The sequence below is a fragment of the Garra rufa genome, chromosome 9 (genome assembly GCF_049309525.1).
Source record: "Garra rufa chromosome 9, GarRuf1.0, whole genome shotgun sequence".
Taxonomy (NCBI): Eukaryota; Metazoa; Chordata; class Actinopteri; order Cypriniformes; family Cyprinidae; genus Garra; species Garra rufa.
This window is the reverse complement of record NC_133369.1, coordinates 32,551,014-32,572,236: the sequence shown is the minus strand read 5'-3', so window position 1 is coordinate 32,572,236 and position 21,223 is coordinate 32,551,014. Positions and strand designations below refer to the sequence as shown.

The window sequence follows — 21,223 nt, the reverse complement described above, 5'->3', positions numbered from 1 at the left end:
ACATCATCCACTAAAAATGTCACTCTCTCGTGAACGCGCATACGACAGTTAGCGAAAGCTAGAGATTGTGGTTTATAAAGTTTTAAATGTGGATTTTTTTTTTTTTACAAAACCACGTTGATTGGCTTCGGAAGGCATTTATTAACCCCCCTGTGCCATGTTGAGTACTTTTTATGATGGATGGATGCACTTCATTGCACTTCAAAATCTCAACACACATTCACTGCCACTATAAAGCCAGGATATTTTTTAATATAACTCTGATTGGAATTGTCTATAAATAATGGGGTAGTTTAATTAATTAGTTTTCCCTTTAATACTCTTATTTCTGTTGTTAGACTGACTTGGAAATGGTGACAGAAGATCTTGCACAGAAAGTCAACCGGCCTTACCTCCGCACACCTCGTCATAAGATAATCCGCGCTGCCTGCCTGGTGCAGCAAAAGAGGCAGGAATTTCTGGCCTCCGTGGCAAGAGGTGTGGCGCCCAATGATTCACCCGAAGCCCCTCGACGCAGGTAAGAGTTTCTTAAAACTAAACTAAAGTTTGTTGAAAACAACAACAACAACAAAAAACTATGAAACCAATAAACTATGAAGTTAAAGGATTAGTTCTCTTCCAGAATAAAACATTTCTTGATAATTTACTCACCCCCGTGTATTCCAAGATGTTCATGTCTTTCTTTCTTCAGTCCAAAAGGACATTAAGGTTTGATTTGTTTTTCATATAGTGGACTTCAATGGGGATCAACGGATTGACGGTCCAAATTGTAGTTTCAGTGCAGTTTCAAGGGGCTCTACACGTTTTCAGCCGAGGAATAAGGGTCTTATCTAGCTAAATGATCGTTCATATTCATATATATATCAGGGCTGTCAGTAGATTTTTGTGTGATTAACTGCGATTAACTCGCACACTTATAGTAAAATTAAACATACACAATTTTTTTTTGTTTTTACATGTTTATTTTTGTCATCATTTCACAAAATTGCTATATCCAGCTTCAATTTCCTGCTTGTCAAACTAAAACAGAACACACAGTAGCTTATTTTTCTAGTCAGCATTTATCCAGCCATATATATGTATATATGTGTATATATATATATATATATATATATATATATATATATATATATATATATATATATATATACATATAATTTATTTTTATTTTTAGAAAATGACACATTGTCTCACTATATAAGACACTTATTCCTCAGCTGGGATAATGTAGTGACATTTGAAGCTGCATTGAAACTGTAATTAGGATCTTCAACCTATTGATCCCCATTGAAGTCCACTATATGGATAAAAATCCTGAAATGTTTTCCTTAAGAACCCTAATTTCTTTTCGACTAAAGAAAGAAAGACATGAACATCTTGGATGACATGGGGATGAGTAAATAATCAGGTAATTTTTATTCTGAAATTGAACTAATCCTTTAAGGTAAATTGGGTCAATAGGGTTTTGATTTACTACTGTAAAGATTTCAACAGTAGTATTGTATTTCCTAAGAGTGGCTTTTCATTTGTAACACAGCTGTGCTCACAGTGTATAGGATCACATGGAACTTACTTTTTTGTTTGCGTTTACAGTTTTGCTGGTGGAACATGGGACTGGGAGTACTTAGGTTTCGCTTCTCCCGAGGTAACTCTTTTGTTTGGTTTGTTTTGGGAATAGTTTGTTAAAGAGTGTCTTTGTTAAATCTAGTTAGCTGGTGTATGGTGCCTGAAGTTTTGGCAGTGCATATCGGCCTATAGAACAAGATGTAGTCCTGTTGCAGCAGTTGTGAATTTGTGAGACCTGTAATGTTAAACAGTGTACCGCTATTTTGTTCTAATCTAAAGATCCAGAGGAATCATGCCTTTCTCGGGGGAATTGATCCGAGAGAGCACTGTCAGTATACAGGAAGCCATCCGCAGGTATTAAAGAATCCTCATTAGATCCCATCTCAGGAACGGCTAAACAAACAGTGGAATGGCACCTATCATGTACACTCCATCACTAATGTCATTGTCCACTTTTTTATGGTCGCATGTTTTATTTTTTTCAGTTTATACTCTATTGCCGCTGTTCATATATTTCAAACGATTGCTGTGAGCTCCAGATTAAGAATTCTGATGGCGTTTTAACGTCATCTGGAAAGCGAGAGCTTTTTCTTTTCTGTTAATATATCCTGACATGATCTTCTAAAAGATGCCTTTGGTGTTTTAACTTCAAAAGGCAGTTTCCTGCTTTTTGCTTTGACTGTTCCATGAAAGGTCACGAAATATGCGTTTTTGCAGACGTTCCAAGGTGAACCAGGCCACCACTTCAGTCTGTGTTGCTGGTCGCTGCTCTTCTTTTGAAATCATGTATGCAGGCTATGGCACAGTTTTATTTTGCTGTGGATTTATGGCTTGTAGAAAGAGGAATAATAGTGATGCACTTTATTCAACTTTTTATTATTGATGCTTGAGCGGTACCTCTCAGGAATGTTTTTCCTAAATGTCCTTTTTTTAGTTTGCTATTTTATTTGTTATTGCATGCTTACTGCATGCAGCGACTCTTTTTTTTTTTTTTTTTTTTTGAGTTTGTCGACCTTTGGTGAAAATAAAGTTGGAAGAAGTGCAGTATAGATCAAGTATGATTGGTAATTAAATCTTAAATAGACTATATTGACACATACCCCGAAATGCCATTTCTTGTTGGTTTTGTAGTAAATTTTATTACAGAGTGTCAGGCTGTTTGGATATGTAGATGATTCGACAAGCTTAAAGGATTAGTTCTCCAAAAACTAAAAAATGTGGCATCTTTTACTCACCCTCATGTTGTTTCAAGCCGTTTGTCTCTTTATTTTCATGGAATATAAAATAAGATTTTTTAAAATAATGCTAGTGACTCTTTTCCATGCAGTTAATATGAATGAGATTGGAGCTTTAGAGCTTTAAGGAGATTAAATTATTATATTATATTATATTATATTTTTATGCTACTTAAAATATAAAAGTAGGCCATATTAAAGTTTTGAATTAAATTAAATTAAGATATCATGTGGCTTTAGGAGAATTAAAATCTAGCACAAATAATTTATATACATATATTATAATATCACATTTAAGATATTATAAAATAATATAATATAATGTTAGTTTTATGGTACTTAAAAATACCATAAAGGTAGTCTTACGTTATAATATAATGTAATATTAAATAAAAATATAATTATATTATATTATATTATATTATATTATATTATATTATATTATATTATATTATATTATATTATATTATATTATATTATATTGTATTATATTGTATTTTATTATATTGTATTATATATTTTATTATATTATAATATATTATAGTTAATACTTAAAATTAGGGCCAGGACTTTAACGCGTTAATTTAGATTAATTAATTACACAAAAATAACGCGTTAAAATTTTTTAACGCATTTTAATCGCACTTAGTTTTGCACCGCGGAACGTTTCTCACTGGATGAGATTCGGCGGACCGATTATACTGGAGCACCAACTAGCGTTCAGACAAGCTGTGTCCGTCCTAAATAGTATTGTATGCATATATATCTATGATTGTATGTCCCAAATCGTAGCATGTTTAAAAAGTATTCCAAAGATTCCCGGATGGTCTACTACTTAACGATCAATGCACACTCTTAACGGCTAATATTGCCCGCAACACACTGCGCCGTGAACGAGGATTCGATTAGAACTACAAACACGCATAAAAAGTGTTAAACTACAAACATGGAGGATATGCGCGACCAACGGACAGGTAGAGAAAGGGGTTTAAGTGATAAATAATCAGTGTGTAACCTGATAAAAAATATTTTTAAAATGTTATCCGCGTTATATTCCATGTGCAGCAACATTTATAATGATAGGTTTGGTCATTAACGTTTAAATGCATAATTAAGCAAACACAAGAGCAGAGTTCTCGGCATGAAAGACTCGTTAAAGAACGTGCCTCTTAATTTCTCTCTAATACGGTAGGAAATTAAATTAAACTAAATGTAGATAATGTTAACTGTGATGATTGACAGGGCAGTTTAAACACTGACAGGATTCAGGTAACTAAGCAACAGAGCGTCCATTAAACAAGCAGTTATGACGAAGTATATGTCCCAAAGCTTGCCTACTATTCTGCTACATACTCAAAAGTATGTACTTTTCTTCACAAAAAGAGTACATACTTATAGGGCATAGTATAAGTAGGCGAATTGGGACGCAGCAAAACAAACCACAGTGAACATGGACAAAAAAGCTGATGAGACCGCTTTGGTTGGCCCTGTGGATGGGAAATTTTGTTATAAAAAAGGAATGGATGGAAGCGTCGATAAGAGCATGGTTGTGTGCAAGCTATGCAACAAGGAATTCGCATATCACTGCAGCACATCGAGCCTATTGCTACACTTGGCAATATTGCACTGGTCTGTTGGACTTGGTTGAACAAAAATAAACAATATTTTGTTGCTTAAGCTTATGTATTCAGTCATTATTCAATGGTATACTAAAAATCCATGTAAAAATCGTACTTCTCACTGTTCTCAGGTCAAATATTTATATGCGATTAAAATGCGATTAATTTCGATTAATTAATTACAAAGCCTCTAATTAATTAGATTAAATTTTTTAATCGAGTCCCGGCCCTACTTAAAATATAAAAGTAGTACATATTAAATTTAAGCTGTCCTATGGCTTTAGAAGAATTAAAATCTAGCATAAATAATTTAATAAATATAATATCACATTTCAGATATTATCATACAATCAAATATTAGTTTTGTGATACTTAAAAATATGAAAGTATATATAAATAGAATATAGCATAAATAATGTAATAAATATAATATCATAGTTTCAAGATATTATAAAATAATATAATAAAATGTTTTTTTTTTATTCATATAAAAATTATTTTTAAAAAACCTTTATGATTTTCAATGACAAGGTGAGTAATGATGCCATAATTTAATTTTTTGTTTTGAACTATTCCTTTAAAAGGCCTTTTGACTTGACACAAAACGTCTGTCAGTTATTCTGACACAACGACACCAATATTCCTGAACTTTGATGCTGCCGTACAGCTGAATTCCTGTAGAGAGGTGTAGGGTTCCTCTGAGAGTCTGACTTTTATTCACAGGGTCCAGTGGGAATGCTGGTACTCCTCTTGAAGAAGCTTTGAAATGCTGTTGTGTGCGGTTTTGTGTTGTAGGCATATGCTGAGTTCCAGTACCGACGCAGACACAGGCAACGTAGGAGAGGAGACATGGCCAGCCTCCGCAGCAACACACCCGACCCTGATGACCCAGGCCACAGCACTTTAGGTACGTTTTGTAAATGTGTTTTCATTTTGGTGCCCATATATGCTGCTACATGTAAGCATTGTGGTGCTCCGTAGTTGAAGCAGGTGCAAGTAAGTGAGTTCAGTGAGTTCAGTCCTCAGACGAGAAAGAAACGACGGCGCGTAAGTGTCTACTTTAATACTATTTCACTAGGCGGTCGTTACTTAGAGTTGCTGCTAAAAGCACTTTGTCGTTTCTGTTTAATTACTTATTCCTAAGTATTAATTTTAAGCCGCTGTTCTCTTAAGCACTCTGTAGTTTCTATTCACTTATTCGTTAATATTAAATTTGAGCTGCTTCTAAAACGCACTCTGTAGTTTCTATTTACTTATTGGTTAATATTAAATTTGAGCTGCTTCTAAAACGCACTCTGTAGTTTCTATTTACTTATTGGTTAATATTAAATTTGAGCTGCTTCTAAAACGCACTCTGTAGTTTCTATTTACTTATTGGTTAATATTAAATTTGAGCTGCTTCTAAAACGCACTCTGTAGTTTCTATTTACTTATTGGTTAATATTAAATTTGAGCTGCTTCTAAAACGCACTCTGTAGTTTCTATTGACTTATTGGTTAATATTAAATTTGAGCTGCTTCTAAAACGCACTCTGTAGTTTCTATTCACTTATTCGTTAATATTAATTTTGAGCTGCTTCTTAAAGTACTCTGTTGTTCTATTTAATTATTCGTTTGTTTTATTTACATCTATTCACTGTTAGAAAAGGAGTGTTCTTCTGTTATTTGTCCTGCGATTGTTTTTGCTTTAAATTCTAGTTTTTATTGCAATCATTAAAATTGATAACTGAGCGTACGGCCAAGGGAAGCTTTTGTTTTTGTCATATCGTTCCCTTCTGGAGCTATTACAAGTGCGAAGCTGTTGCTTTTTGAGTTTCGATTGAGCCATTTTGCGTGCGGGCGAGACATTCGCGGCTCACTGAGCCTAGAAGGCGTCCCTAGCTTTTATCATTGAAGCACTGTTTGGTTGTCTATTTAACTGCGTCAGAACAGCTGACGCTGAAGCGTCAGCGGAAGCGTTCAGCCTCCTCGCGTGAAGACCGACGAGAGTAAAGACTGCGACTTTTCCTGCGCGACTTCTCCGAGCAACGACACCGACAACGCACTTAAGTACTCCTCTCCTTTATTTCACTCTTCTTTCTGTCCTCCTCTATCATGTGTTTCCAACTCATTCCGGTGGTCTCTTCACACCGCACTAATATCACACGCACACGTCGACGCAATATTTCTAACCTGCGTCCTATCGACACTTCTTCCACTGAACCTTTCTCTTTCACGGTTGGACTCTGGAACTGTCAATCAGCTGTCAACAAATCTGACTTCATTTCAGCATTTTCTGTGCAATCTGGTTTGAGCATTCTAGGCTTGACTGAGACCTGGATTCGTCCAGAAGACTCTGCAACCCCAGCTGCTCTTTCTAATAACTTTTCCTTCTCTCACACCCCTCGTCAGACTGGAAGGGGTGGGGGGACGGGACTTCTTATTTCTAACAACTGGAAATACTCAACCCATTCTCCTCTATGCAATTATAGTTCATTTGAATCTCATACAATCACTGTAACATCTCCTATCGAACTCCACATTGTGGTAATCTACCGCCCTCCTACTCAACTTGGCATCTTCTTAGAAGAGCTGGATGGGCTGCTGTCCTCGTTTCCAGAGGATGGCAGCCCACTTCTAGTCTTTGGGGACCTCAACATTCACCTTGACAAACCCTATGCTGCTGACTTCAATTCACTTCTAGCTTCATTTGATCTACAACGTGTTATCACTACATGCACTCATAAATCTGGCAACCAACTTGATCTCATTTACATGCGAAATTGTATTTCAGACAATATTGTGGTCAAACCCCTACACATCTCTGACCACTTCTTCATTACATTTGACCTACATCTTGCTACTTGTGCACTCCCAACCCCTCTACCTGTTACTTTTAGAAGAAACCTACGCTCTCTCTCACACTCCCATCTTTCTTCTTTAGTATCCTCCTCCCTTCCCTCTCCTACTCACTTCTCATCCCTGGACACTAATGCAGCAACTGACACCTTATGCTCCACTATTACCTCCTGTCTAGATGCTATATGCCCTCTCTCCTCCAGGCCAGCACGATCTGCTCCGACAACCCCTTGGTTATCCGATGTTCTTCGTGAGCATCGTTCCAAACTTAGGGCAGCTGAGAGAAAATGGCACAAATCTAAGGATCCATCCGACCTCAGTATGTATCGGTCTATGCTCTCATCTTTCGCTACCCAAGTACATACAGCCAAATCTTCATACTTCCACAACAGGATCAACAATTCCCCGGACGCACGCAACCTTTTCAAAACATTTAATACACTGCTTTGTCCCCCTCCACCACCTCCCACAACTTCTATAACAGCTGATGATTTCGCCACATTTTTTACAGACAAAACTACATCGATCAATAATAAGTTCTCAGCTCCACACATACAGGAACTAAAATTGACCACAATCACGGCTGGAACCCCCCACTTCTCCTTCTGTCCTTGCTCGGAGGCAGAAGTAACCAAACTTTTCCTCTCCAGCCATCCGACGACATGTCCTTTAGATCCTATCCCCTCACACCTTCTCCAAGCAATCTCCCCTACAATCCTACCGGCGCTCACACACATCATCAACACATCTCTTCTCACAGGCACTTTTCCCACTACATTTAAGCAGGCCCGGGTAACCCCACTGCTCAAAAAACCTACACTTAACTCCTCACTCATAGACAACTACAGACCTGTCTCCCTCCTTCCATTCATAGCAAAAACACTGGAACGGGCTGTTTTCAACCAGCTATCCTTATTCCTCTCACAGAACAATCTACTGGACTCTAACCAATCAGGGTTCAGAAGCGGCCATTCAACTGAGACTGCGCTACTGTCTGTCACTGAAGCCTTGCGGACGGCAAAAGCTGAGTCCAAATCATCGGTACTCATCTTGCTGGACCTATCTGCAGCTTTTGACACTGTGAATCACCAGATCCTCCTGTCCACCCTCTCAATGCTGGGTATTACAGGGACTTCACTTCGCTGGTTCAAATCCTACCTCTCTGGTAGGTCTTTCAGAGTGGCCTGGGGAGGCGAGGTATCCAAAACTCATCAACTGGTCACTGGGGTTCCTCAGGGTTCAGTTCTTGGACCTCTCCTCTTCTCCATATACACTACATCTCTGGGCCCCATCATACAGGCACATGGCTTCTCCTACCATTGCTATGCTGATGACACACAGCTCTATCTTTCTTTCAAACCAGACGATCCATCGGTAGCTGCACGGATCTCAGGTTGCCTAGCGGATATCTCTGCATGGATGAAGGAACACCATCTACAGCTCAATCTAGCAAAGACGGAACTCCTTATCTTTCCTGCCACTCCATCTCTACAGCATGACTTCTCCATCCAGTTAGGTTCATCAACAATTACCCCATCAACTTCAGCCAGAAATCTGGGTGTTATCTTTGACAACCAACTGACTTTTAAAGACCACATAGCTAAGACCGCTCGATCTTGCAGGTTTGCATTGTACAACATCAGAAAGATCAGGCCCTTCCTAACAGAGCATGCTACACAACTCCTCGTCCAGGCCCTGGTCATTTCCAGGCTGGACTACTGCAATGCTCTTTTAGCTGGTCTTCCAGCATGTACAATCAAGCCTCTACAAATGATTCAGAATGCAGCAGCACGACTGGTCTTCAACGAGCCCAAAAAGGCCCATGTTACACCTCTCTTCATATCCCTGCACTGGCTACCGGTTACAGCACGCATCAAATTCAAGACACTGATGCTGGCCTATAGGACAGCCACCGGATCATCACCTGCCTACCTCCATTCACTACTACACATCTACACTCCTTCCAGAAGACTGAGATCCTCTAGTGAAAGACGCCTCATTGTACCACCACAGAGAGGTATTAAATCACTGTCCAGAACATTCTCGTTCAACGTTCCTGCCTGGTGGAATGATCTTCCCACCCCTATCCGGAATGCAGACTCCTTAACAGCTTTCAAACGACTGCTGAAAACCCATCTTTTTCGACACTATCTGACTCAATAAAAAAAAAAAAAAATAAAAAAAAAAAAAAAAATATCCTCCCTTCTAGCCTGTTTTTCCTCTCTTTCTTGATCTTCTCCTTCTAGCCTGCACTCTTCTAACAACGCCTGATATATGGTATTTTTGAACACTTCCTATGTTGATCTGCCTCCTTAGGATGAATCACTTGTTGTATTCCCAATTGTAAGTCGCTTTGGATAAAAGCGTCGGCTAAATGAATAAATGTAAATGTAAGTACAGTTTCAGGATTTTTTTGCTGTCCGCAGAAATTGTACTGTAAACCTATTTATCACCACTTTCTTTTGCAGTGTAGACTTTTTTTGGAACAATATAAATGAATGGGGTAAATTTCTTACTCATTGTTTGAGAAAAGATGTCTGTCAGGCCTGATGTTCTGCATATGATGACATGGCACACTGACAACACTTTATATACAGCAAATTTGACTGTATTCAAATCCTGAACTTTTTTTTGTCTTTGAAATATGTACTGCCAAATGTACTGACAAGCATTTGTGGAAACTAAAGTATACTTTAATGTATTTTCTATTAAAACATACTATTATTAAATAAATAAATATTTTATTTTGAGTTTAGAAATTATTATATTAATTATTATAGAAATTAATACATTATTAAATGATTATATTAACAACAGGGGATGCTGTCTATGTGAATGCTGTCTGTGCCCGATGTAGACAGCTTTCGAAAGAAGTTTATCATTAATAAATATTACCTAAATTATATCAAATAAAATCAATGAAAATACTATATTAATACTATATTTATATAGGCTAGTCCAATGTTTCTCAACTCCAGTCCTCGGGACCCACTGCTCTGCACATTTTGTATGTTTCTGAGTCTGACACACTCAGTTCAGTTCATGAATCTTTCTACTAATGAGCTGATGATCAAAATCAGGTGCCTTAAATGAGGAAGACATACAAAATGTGCAGAGCAGTGGGTCCCGAGGACTGGAGTTGAGAAACACTGGGCTAGTCTATTAATTAGACGAAATAAAATAGAATATATGTGAAATTCAACCTTTAAACTGCATTCCAGTAAAAATCCCAGTCATATAGCATAATTAAAACTTTACTGGCATGTCGATCATTTACAGTATCATTTACATTCAAAACTTTAAGTAAAGAGATCGAAATGAAGGAAAAAATAACGAATATAAACGAATGATACAAATATTACAGAAAAAGAGGGTCAGTTAATGGACTTACAAGACTGTGGGATGCATAAAATGTTTATTGTAGGCTTATTTTATTTGATGAACTTAATGTAATATTTATTCATGATTAACTAATTTTGAATGCTGTCTACATCGCGCACAGACTCGTGTAGACAGCATGTCATATTGTTAATATAATCAATGTTTTAATTTCTATAATAACTAATAACCCACAAACCCAGGACATAAACCCTTTTTATAGGTTGTAATGACACTTTTCTACGGTTATTGTCATGGTTGAAGGTTATATTTTAAATTTCATGCAACATTAAGCTTTTAAGGCTATATTAACGTGACTGACTCCCGGAATAGAGTAGGTAACCAATGGCGTTTGAGATTACAATTAAACCAGCAAGTCCTGCCCCACGCCTGACAAAAATAAAAGTGTTCACGCGAGCAGGTGAGAGAAGATCTAGCGCGAGGATGTGGGAAAGATCACGCGCGCGAGGGCTTGTATTGCGCACAGAGAATATGTCGCGCGGGCGCAGGTTTGAAATGAGCTCACGGTTTCCGTTTGCTCGCGCGTATATCTGTTTTCCTCTTGCGTATGTGATTTACTGCGCGCAACAGCATCAGTGGTGCGCTTGTTTATTAATGGCATTGATTTGCCGTCATAATCCTACGTCATTCATTAGCAGCACGTGTGTCGCATGCTGGAACAGTTGGAGCATAAGCATGGAAGGTATGCAGTTTATTATTAATTCAACAACGGTAGCGGATCGGTATCGGGTATCGACAGATATACAAAGCCCAGGCATCGGTATCGGTATCGGGACTGAAAAAGTGGGATCGGTGCATCCCTAATTTTTAATGAATGTACTTAGGTGTTAAGAAAGAGACTGTTTACGCAGGGTCAGAAAGCTCTTGGATTTAATCAAAAATATTGCAATTTGTACTCTGAAGATGAACAAAGGTCTCACGGGTTTGGAACGACATGATTAATCAATGACAGCAAAACTGCACTAGCAGTCCAACTAAACAAAACATTTTCCATTTGTCTTCTCTCACAGACACGCAAGAAATGGGTGGTGGTCAGAGACTGGGTCTCCCCATGGTGAGTTGAGACGCTTTTAAAAAATTATTTCAATTCCAGAACAAAAATTTACAGATAATTTACTCACCCTCTTGCCATCCAAGATGTCCATGTCTTTCTTCCTTCAGTCATAAAGAACTGTTGTGTTTTTTGAGGAAAACATTTCAGGATTTCTCTTCATATAATGGATTTGTATGGTGCTCCTAAGTTTGAACTTCCAAAATGCAGTTTAAATACAGCTTCAAATTGCTCTAAACGATCCCAGCTGAGAAAGAAGGGTCTAATCTAGCGAAACGAATGGTTATTTTCTAAACAAATTGACAATTTATATAGTTTTTAACCTCAAATGCTTGTCTTGTCTCGTCTCTGCGATGCAAATGGTTATTCTGTGTAACCCGGGTCAATACAGTTAGGGTATGTCGTAAAACTCCTATCTCATTTTCGTCTTCAACTTCAAAATTGTCCTACAACTGTTTCACCTTTTTTGTAAAGGGCGTTTGATCTTCTTTGTATGTTCACTTTGTAAACACTGGGTTGGTACTTCTGCAGCGATGTAGGAAGATTTTGAATTAAGATGATTTTGAAGTTGGGAAGAAAACGAGATGGGAGTTAACTATATTTAACTGGATCACACAGACTATGCATGCGCATTGCAGAGACAACACAAGACAAGCATTTGATGTTAAAAAGTATATTAATTGTCAATTTGTTTAAAAAATAACAGATCGTTTCGCTAGATAAGAACCTTCATCCTTGGCTGGGTTCGTTTAGAGCCCTTTGAAGCCCTTTTAAACTGCATTTTAGAAGTTCAAACTTGGGGGCACCATACATATCCTTTATGGGGAGAGAAATTCTGAAATGTTTTCCTCAAAAAACAGTTTCTTTACGACTGAAGAATGAAAGACATGAACATCTTGGAAGACAAGGGGGTGAGTTATCTGTAAATTTCTGCTCTGGAAGTGAACTAAACCTTTAACCGAGGTTCTTTGGTGGGATGTCTTAAATCCTCTGAGAGCTGAGAATAACATCTGAACTTTTACCTTTCAGCCTCACAGTTCTCTAGATGAGGATGACCCAAATATCCTCTTGGCCATCCAGCTGTCTCTGCAGGAGTCTGGGCTGATTGCAAGTGGTGCTGGCGTCGATGCTCAGGAGATCCTCGCCAACGAAGCATCTCTGGGGGCCATCGGAACATCCCTGCCCACACGGCTAGACCCGGTGCTGTGCGGGATAGACGTTCCCCGTGCTGCCCTGAGCAGTTCCGAGCTGTTAGAGGTGGGTGACAGCCTAAAGAAGCTTGGTAATATCAGCGGCCAGAATGTCCCTCTGCGTTATGACAATCTCAACAATCCTGCCTGTGAATCCGCTGAGGGGCCTTTCCAAGCTCCTTCGGGATGTATGGAAACCTCTGATTTCAATTCAGACAACGCCAACCTTTTAGGCAACATCATGGCTTGGTTTCACGACATGAATCCACAGAATATCAGTTTGGTTCCTTCGGCTGGTGAATTCACTGCTCAGTCGGCGAGAATGACATCGGAGCCGACTGAGTGCGGCGTTCCACAGTGGACAACGGGGGGCGATAGAGAGGCAGAGCACGAGTTTGACTCCGGTATCGTCACAGGAGAACGTGAGCCCGTCAGGCCGACACAGTTAGACCTGGTAGGCCTCGGTATGTGTCCGGTGCCTCCTGCTTCATCTGTTGAGTTGGGCGAAACGCCAACAGGTTTGAACCCGTGTCACTCCGACACCCCAAAATGTGACTCAGATCCCGACCAGCCTAGCAGTAGCTCCTCTGAATGGGAAGGTCAAGTACACCTTGTATGAAAAACTGACCTACCTACTAGCTAAGCCACTTTTTTTTGAAGTAGCTGCCGGAACTCGAGGAACAAGATTAATCATGGCGAGAAGCTTTGTATTGTCAGATATGTAGAAATTGAAACCGTTTTTGAGTACTCGCTCAGTACTTGTGTGTTTCAGGCCTTTGTGCTTATGAGGCATATGTTGTTTGCTCACTAAAAAACTCGTTCCGATCCTGAAGTGTTAAACACTTTTAAAAGAGTCCAGAAAGCGAGGACAGGAAGTGAGGAAGTCAGAAAAATCTACTGTATAGAACAGGTATTCAGTGCGAGTTCGCCTGATTAAAAAGGATGTAAAAGATACTGTAGGTGCCAAAAAAAACACTGGCTAGCACACGCCAAGCGGACGTTGTGCTGATCGTGCCTGCTGCTGAGGGCCTAGCCGCCCTATTGAGTACACTATCCTTCCTTTAAACTAGACCTGTAGTATTAGAGAAGTACACAACAGCGTCACGCTCAGAAGAGCAGGGCTGATAATCACAGAATCTAAAAGAACAGTAATTCTAGTTGCAGTCGACTTTTCTTTTCTGGTCAAACGTAATCACTGTAATCCGTCATTCTGGTTAATTAGAACGGAAAGTACCGGCGGGGTTAAAGTCGGATCTGGAAAATGTTTCGTCTTTGCAACTTATCACAGTGCCTTTTCTGTGAAACTTCTCTTTATTTATAGCCGCCACTCTCTTGCGCTCGGAGCCCAGAGTGTGGGAAGTTCCAATACATGTCGTACTTGTACTGTCAGGTGGCGATTAAGCAAACTGAGCTCAATGATTTTTAAAAAGACATTTTTATACTTTTTCCTTTTTATTCGGTTTTCCTTTAGCATGCCTCTGGCCCCTTCTCCCAGGTTGTTTTTATAGCAATTTAAAAAACAAAAATGAATGAAATAAAGAACTCATAAAGGACATTTACGGATTAAATTAATCTATATTTAATGAGATGCTATTCATTGTGTGTTAAAGGATAAGTTCACTTTCAGAACAAAAATTTAGAGATAATGTACTCACCCCCTTGTCATCCAAGATGTTTACATCTTTCTTTCTTCAGCCGTGAAGAAGTTATGTTTTTTGAGGAAAGCATTTCAGGATTTCTCTCCATATAATGGATATGTATGGTGCCCCCAAGTTTGAACTTCCAAAATGCAGTTTAAATGCAGCTTCAAAGGGCTCTAAACGATTCCAGCCAAGGAAGAAGGGTCTTATCTAGCGAAACGATTGGTTATTTTTTAAACAAATTGACAATTTATATACTTTATAACCTCAAATGCTCTTCTCGTCTCGTCTCTGCGATGCGCATGTGCATGCGTAGTCCGTGTGATCCGGTACATACAGTTAGGGTATGTTGAAAAACTCCCAACTCATTTTCTTCCCTAATTTCAAAATCATCCTACATCGCTACAGAAGTACTGACCCATTGTTTACAAAATGAACATACAGAGATCATCAAACTTTCTTTATAAAAAAAGGTAAAACAGCATTGTAGGACAATTTTGAAGTTGAAACGAGACAGAAGTTTTTCGAAATACCCTAACTGTATTGACCCAGATCACACAGACTACGCATGCGCATCGCAGAGACAACACAAGACGAGCATTTGAGGTTAAAAAGTATATAAATTGTCAATTTGTTTCGAAAATAACCGATTGTTTCACTAGAATGATTTGGAATACTAAATTTCTGAAAGAAAGAAAGACAGGAACATCTTGGATGGCAAGGGGGTAAGTACATTATCTGTAAATTTTTGTTCTGGAAGTGAACTAATCCTTTAACAGACTTGTCATCCAATATGTCAAAAAGAAATGTTTTTTGAGGAAAACATCCCAGTATTTTTCTCCATATAGTGGACTTCAATGGGAATCATCGGGTTAAAGGCCCAAATTGCATTTTCAATGCAGCTTCAAAGGGCTCTACACGATCCCATCTGAGGAATTATTTAGTGAAACAATCATTTATTTAAAAAAAAGGATATATTTTTAACCACAAATGCCCTGCAATGCTAGGACTACACGCATTACGTAATCATGTTGGAAAGTTTACACACGGTTAGTTCTTCATCTATGTACTCTGGTTCAAAAAAGGGCAAACAACTTCATCTAATTTTCTCCAACTTCAAAATCATCCAACATCGTTTTACCCTTTTTTTGTAAAGGGCATTTGACTGGGTTGGTACTTTGGCCTATGTCATGCGTGACCTTTCTAACGTCATTACGTAATGCGTCATATCAAGCTAGTGCAAGACAAGCATTTGTGGTTAAAAAGTATAGAAATTGTATTATTTTTAAGAAAATGATAGATCGTTTCACTAGATAAGACCCTTAGGTCTCGGCTGAGATTGTGTAGAGCCTGCTGATTCCTGGAATGTTTCCTCAAAAACCTTGAATTAAGAAAGACATGAACATCTTGGATGACATGGGGGTTGAGTAAATTATCAGGAAAGTTTTATTCTGGGAAGTGATCTAATTTTATTTAAGCCACATTTAAAAAATAAAACTCAAAAAAAAAAAAATGGATAAAAATGGAAATGTCTGAATTTTTGAAACCACATTTTCTCCTCAGAATCTCTAAGGTGTCATCTATAAATTTTCAGTCGAGGCAAAGGCGTTTTCAATATAAAGCCAAGAAGCTGTTTTAGCTTCAGATTTACATTTCTACATATGGTGGAACTCACCCACAATTAAGATTTTTTTTTTTTTTTTTACAATTAATTTAACTGTGGTATTTCTCTACGATAAATTATGGAAATTAATTTTCTATTTATTTAAAATTGAATGTCCTTAAAAAATGAATGAAGATGAAGGTAAAGTTGGTGATGATGAAAAAAATGAATGCCAATATATATTTTTATGTATATATATATATCAATAACACAGTGCCACTTTTCAATATTTGCTTATTACTTAAAATGTGTCTGCTGAAATAAATGTTCAAAGTCATTTAAACAAATTAATAGAATGTTTTTGATTTGCTTTGATTTTTATTGCGAACACCTACCCAACTTTTCTGATAAAACAGCTCACAGCAGCACTAAGTTTTAAGCAAAATTTGCACAAAATTAGCTCACATTTCAGCTATAGAATAACCCATTTTAGCACATAGGGTTGCTGTTGTATTGGGTTTGACTGAGCAGGTGCCTGATGCTTTTTACTGTGGGCTTGATGTCGTATGTTTATTGGATCTGACCTTATGATCTAAAGCAGTATTGCACTGCGCTAAAAGTGAAAATGAAGGCAAACCTGTCCGTTAAGTGGTTTTTGGAATCATTCCATTCGTCAAAGTTTGGGGCAGTGCACACATGAATTTTTTTATGTATGTACAGTTTGTATGTGATCGGAATGGGTTAAGCTCACTAAATCGCAGTATTTCCTGTAACTAATAATGTATGTCGCCAAAGGTGGAGGTGGAGCTAATGTCTGTTCAAATGAAGCATATGATAGATCTGTCCAAACATGACAAAAAAAAAAGTGAATGACAAAAAGTCATCCTGTATGTGACAGTATGCTGTGCATTAAGTAACTATAATAAAAATAGATCATGTTTTCTTGACAAATGACCATTCAAGTGTCGAGGCTATTGTTTGGGGGATTGGGTGGCTATTGTTTGTTGGGGGGGAGAAAAGCACATTTTGTAATCCATTACAGATTTTATATTGTTAAGCACCTAATCCTTGAAATGGTATTTGCACTTTCATAATCTTTACTTGATACATTCCCAGTTTATATGGAAAATACAAATGTGTGATGTTTGGCCAATGAATTGGACCGATTTGAGTGTGAATCTCAATAAAGTTGCTAAGACAAGTTCAGTTGTAAAAGTGGTAGTATTCTTTGAACATGACGTACAGTGAAAGCCAAGTATATATATGGAATAGTGTTTAATAAAAACAATTTAAAGGAAGTGTGAGGCTACAAATAACATTTTTTGTATTCCTCTAATTGAGAAATTTATTGCAGTGTTATCTTGTTTTGAGCATTTGTTCATCTAGTGGGTTAAAATATAATGACACTTTCAGGCAAAAATGTTTCATTCTTGCTTTCTTTGACTGTAACTTCTCATAAAATGGACCTAGTAAATCAGTAGTTTTATATATAAAAAAATGTTTTGTTATTAATTTAATATTTGGGGTTCTTGCCTATTAATGTATTACTTTTATGTCACATGCAGAATGATTGTGGCCAGAAAAAAATGCATGAATTATGTTTCTATTTATTGACTTGGTTGAATGCCTAGGGGTCAAAAGTAGGGGGAATACCAGAAGGTCACAAGCACAGTGACTTTACTGAATAAAATGTCAGATGGGAGGAAGTTTCTATATTTGAAAATTACTATTTGAATTGGGGCCAGTGGTATGAAGAAGGCCGTGTCATCTTGTGATCTGAATCTCTGATTTAGGACCAACAGGAATTTAGTTCCCGTTACTTACTGGCAATATTATAACTTCTGGAACTGTAAGTCACATTTAAACAGCATTGAAAGATTTATTACTTAAGATATTTTAGATAACACAAAAATAAAATGGGCATTGTTTACTTAAAACAAGCAAAGTTTATTAGGTTTTAAAATATTAAGAAATATTTGTGATGTGTTGAACTACTGCTAGAAAATCTGAGAAATGAAGTCATACACTTGTTTTTGAACAGTAAGATTTTTAAAGAAGTCTCTACTGCTCACAAAGCCTTCATTTATTTGATCCAAAGTACAGCAAAAACAGTAAAAGTTTGAAACATTTTAACTATTTAAACTTTTTTTTAACTGTTTTCAATTTGAATACATTTTAAAATGTAATTTATTCCTGTGATTTCAAAGCTGAATATTTAGCATCATTACTCAAGTCACATGATCCTTCAGAAATAATTCTAGTATTCTGATTTGCTGCTCAAAATACATGAATTATTATTATGTTGAAAACGTATTTTTTCAGGTTTCTTTAATAAATAGAAAGTTCAGAAAAACTGCATTTATCTGAAATAGAAGTATTATAAATGTCTTTATCGTCACTTTTGATCAATTTAAAGCATCGTTGCTAAATAAGTATGAATTTCTATAATTTTTCATAAATAAATAAAAATACTGATTCCAAGCTTTTGAATGGTATAGTGTATAATGTTACAAAAGCTTTTTATTTCAGATAAATGCTCATCTTTTCATCAAAGAATGCTGACAAAATTTACTCAACTGTTTTAAATATTGATAACAATAATAATAACAATAATAAATGTTTCTTGAACAGCAAATCAGCATATTAGAATGATTTCTGAAGGATCGTGCGACACTGAAGACTGGAGTAATGATGATGAAAATTTAGATTTAATCAGGAATAAATTACATTTTAAAATATATTCAAATAAAAAGCATTTATTTTAAATAGTACAAATATTTCACAATTTTACAGTAATTTTACTACAACATTTAAAATTGGACAACACTTGAAAGACTTGAAAACAGTTAAAACTAATGAAATGGCTCAGAAAAATGAAATTAGTTCTCAGTAAATGTCTAAAATATATATGTGATGCAATGACATTATGACATTGTTATAAACGTCACTTAAGCCCGTTTTGGACAGGAATTATTTTCATGAGGATGTAAGCTATTTTTAACATTTAAAGGAGATAGTAAGTGATTTTTATTGCTGTCCGAATCCAGAATGTTGGTGTTTTTCAGTAGTTTTTTTTACAGTCGTCCACATGAGAAACAATTACCTCCAGCATCAAAAATCACATTTGTATATTACAGTGTAGAGAAGAATGTAAACATTTGCAAATATAACATTAATCAAAAACAGCCTATAATTAGCCTATAATTAATAACCTTGCTCCATTTACACACTGTTTTATAAAATGTCCCTAAAGTGACCCTGGACCACAGTTTTTTTTTTTTAAATTGAGATTTATACATAATCTGAAAGCTGAATAAATAAGCTTTCTTTTTGAATCTGAGGGTGCAAAAAAATCTAAATATTGAGAAAATCAAGCTCTATAATAGATGTCATGCACCAGCGGTCCAGTAGAGAGTAGTAAGTTCCCGGAGAATGAGGGAAGGTTTTGCCTCTTTCTTTGAATCGCTCTGGCACGAGGGTGTCTGTGTTACTGGCAAGCATTGCTGGCACTCTCCGTCCCAGACTCATGGAAGCAATTCAAGACATCATTTAGAGGAGGAGGAGGAACTCAAAGGTTCCTCAAGAGGCCATTAAAACATGTCAGCAGAACATCCTGCATTAGATTCCCACAGTCAAAACGAATTCAAGGTAAATCATGAAGCTTTGAAAAGCACATGAAATTGCTGCTATTGTATTTCTGTATTTATGGAGATGCATCCCTGATGTTTGCATGGGGCTATTTATATCTGTGTATGATTACAGAATAGTTTGACAGTCGTTTTTGTTCTGTTCTCTGGCGAGTTTGGATGTTTCACTGGCTCAGCTGGAATTGATTCCAAAGGAAGGATTTCGCTCAGTTATGGAGTTATAGAAACAATAATTCTCCCATGAAAATCTCTTTGATTCTAGAACTGGGCTAAGCCGTTGTCATTCACGCAACACTCATCCATCCAGTTTTTCATTAAATGGTTTGCTTTTGCAATCATTTATTGTTTACTTTCTAGTATTATTTCATTTTAAAACTCTGTGATTCAAAACTTCAAAGAGCCGCATAAGTCTGAACTGAGAAGCATAGTAATTGACCTTTATTAAGTGACCCATTAGTAATCGACAATGAAGGTTTCCAGACTGTCTGAATGGTCAGTGTAATATGAGAGATATGTCTGGGTGGTTAACCCCAAGTCCTCCTCATTACGTTTAAACAGATAGCCCTGACAAGGCACCTCGGTGGAGGATGTTATTGTAAGCATTATCCAAACCCTAAACTTGGCTGTGAGGCATCCGTTGGTAATTACACAACAGAAAAGCAGGCAGATAAATGAATCAAGAATGAGTAAGAATGAGTACTTGTCTGAGCGAGTTAAGTAAGAGGAAAGAGCTTATCTGGTTTGTGATTTATTCATCCTTTGAGACTAATGTTGAGTAAATATATTGTGAATCAGGATTGATCAATTTTACAGATAATCTGTGCAAATTTAGTATTCCATTATATGTGTTCATCTTTAGAACACAAATTAAGATATTTTTTTAAGAAATCAGATTTTCACATTTCAAAACCTGCATAGACATCAATGCAACTGACGTGTGTATGTGTCGGGGTACTCTAATGAATGTGTGTCAAAGACGGACACAGAGGACAAGAAATTGTTGAATAAAGTTATTTGTGATTTCTTTGCACACACAAATTTTTCTTGTAGCTTCATAAAATTACGGTTGAATCCTTGATGTGACATCTATTTTAATGATGTCCTTACTACCATTCTGGGCCTTGAACGTGCCAGTTGCGTTGCTGTCTATGGAGGGTCAGAAAGCAATTGGATTTCATCAAAAATATCTTAATTTGTGTTCTGAAGATGAACGGTCTTACAGGTTTGGAACAACATGAGCTTGAGTAATTAATGACAGAATTTTCATTTTTGGGTGAACTATTCTTTTAAGGCTATAACTGGCATAATCCAAATTGTAGTCTGTTACTGACTCCAAATTACATGACAAAAAATGTACTTGGTTACATAATCCATTACATTTCACATTTTAGGTAATATAATCAGACTACATTTTGATTACTTTTAGATTACCTTTA

General features: G+C 36.9%; 1 protein-coding gene across 1 annotated transcript in view; it reads left to right on the top strand.

Moving 5' to 3' along the window:
* The window catches only part of ankib1b (ankyrin repeat and IBR domain containing 1b), a 322,575-nt gene extending 305,233 nt beyond the window's left edge, over window positions 1–17,342 (top strand). Inside the window, exons 16-20 of the mRNA XM_073847434.1 lie at window positions 339–517; window positions 1,594–1,645; window positions 5,216–5,327; window positions 11,667–11,710; window positions 12,737–17,342. Of these exons, the coding sequence (XP_073703535.1) occupies window positions 339–517; window positions 1,594–1,645; window positions 5,216–5,327; window positions 11,667–11,710; window positions 12,737–13,516 (1,167 nt within the window). The 3' untranslated portion in view covers window positions 13,517–17,342. The remainder of the gene's footprint in view (window positions 1–338; window positions 518–1,593; window positions 1,646–5,215; window positions 5,328–11,666; window positions 11,711–12,736) is intronic.
* The last annotated feature ends 3,881 nt before the right edge of the window (window positions 17,343–21,223 follow it).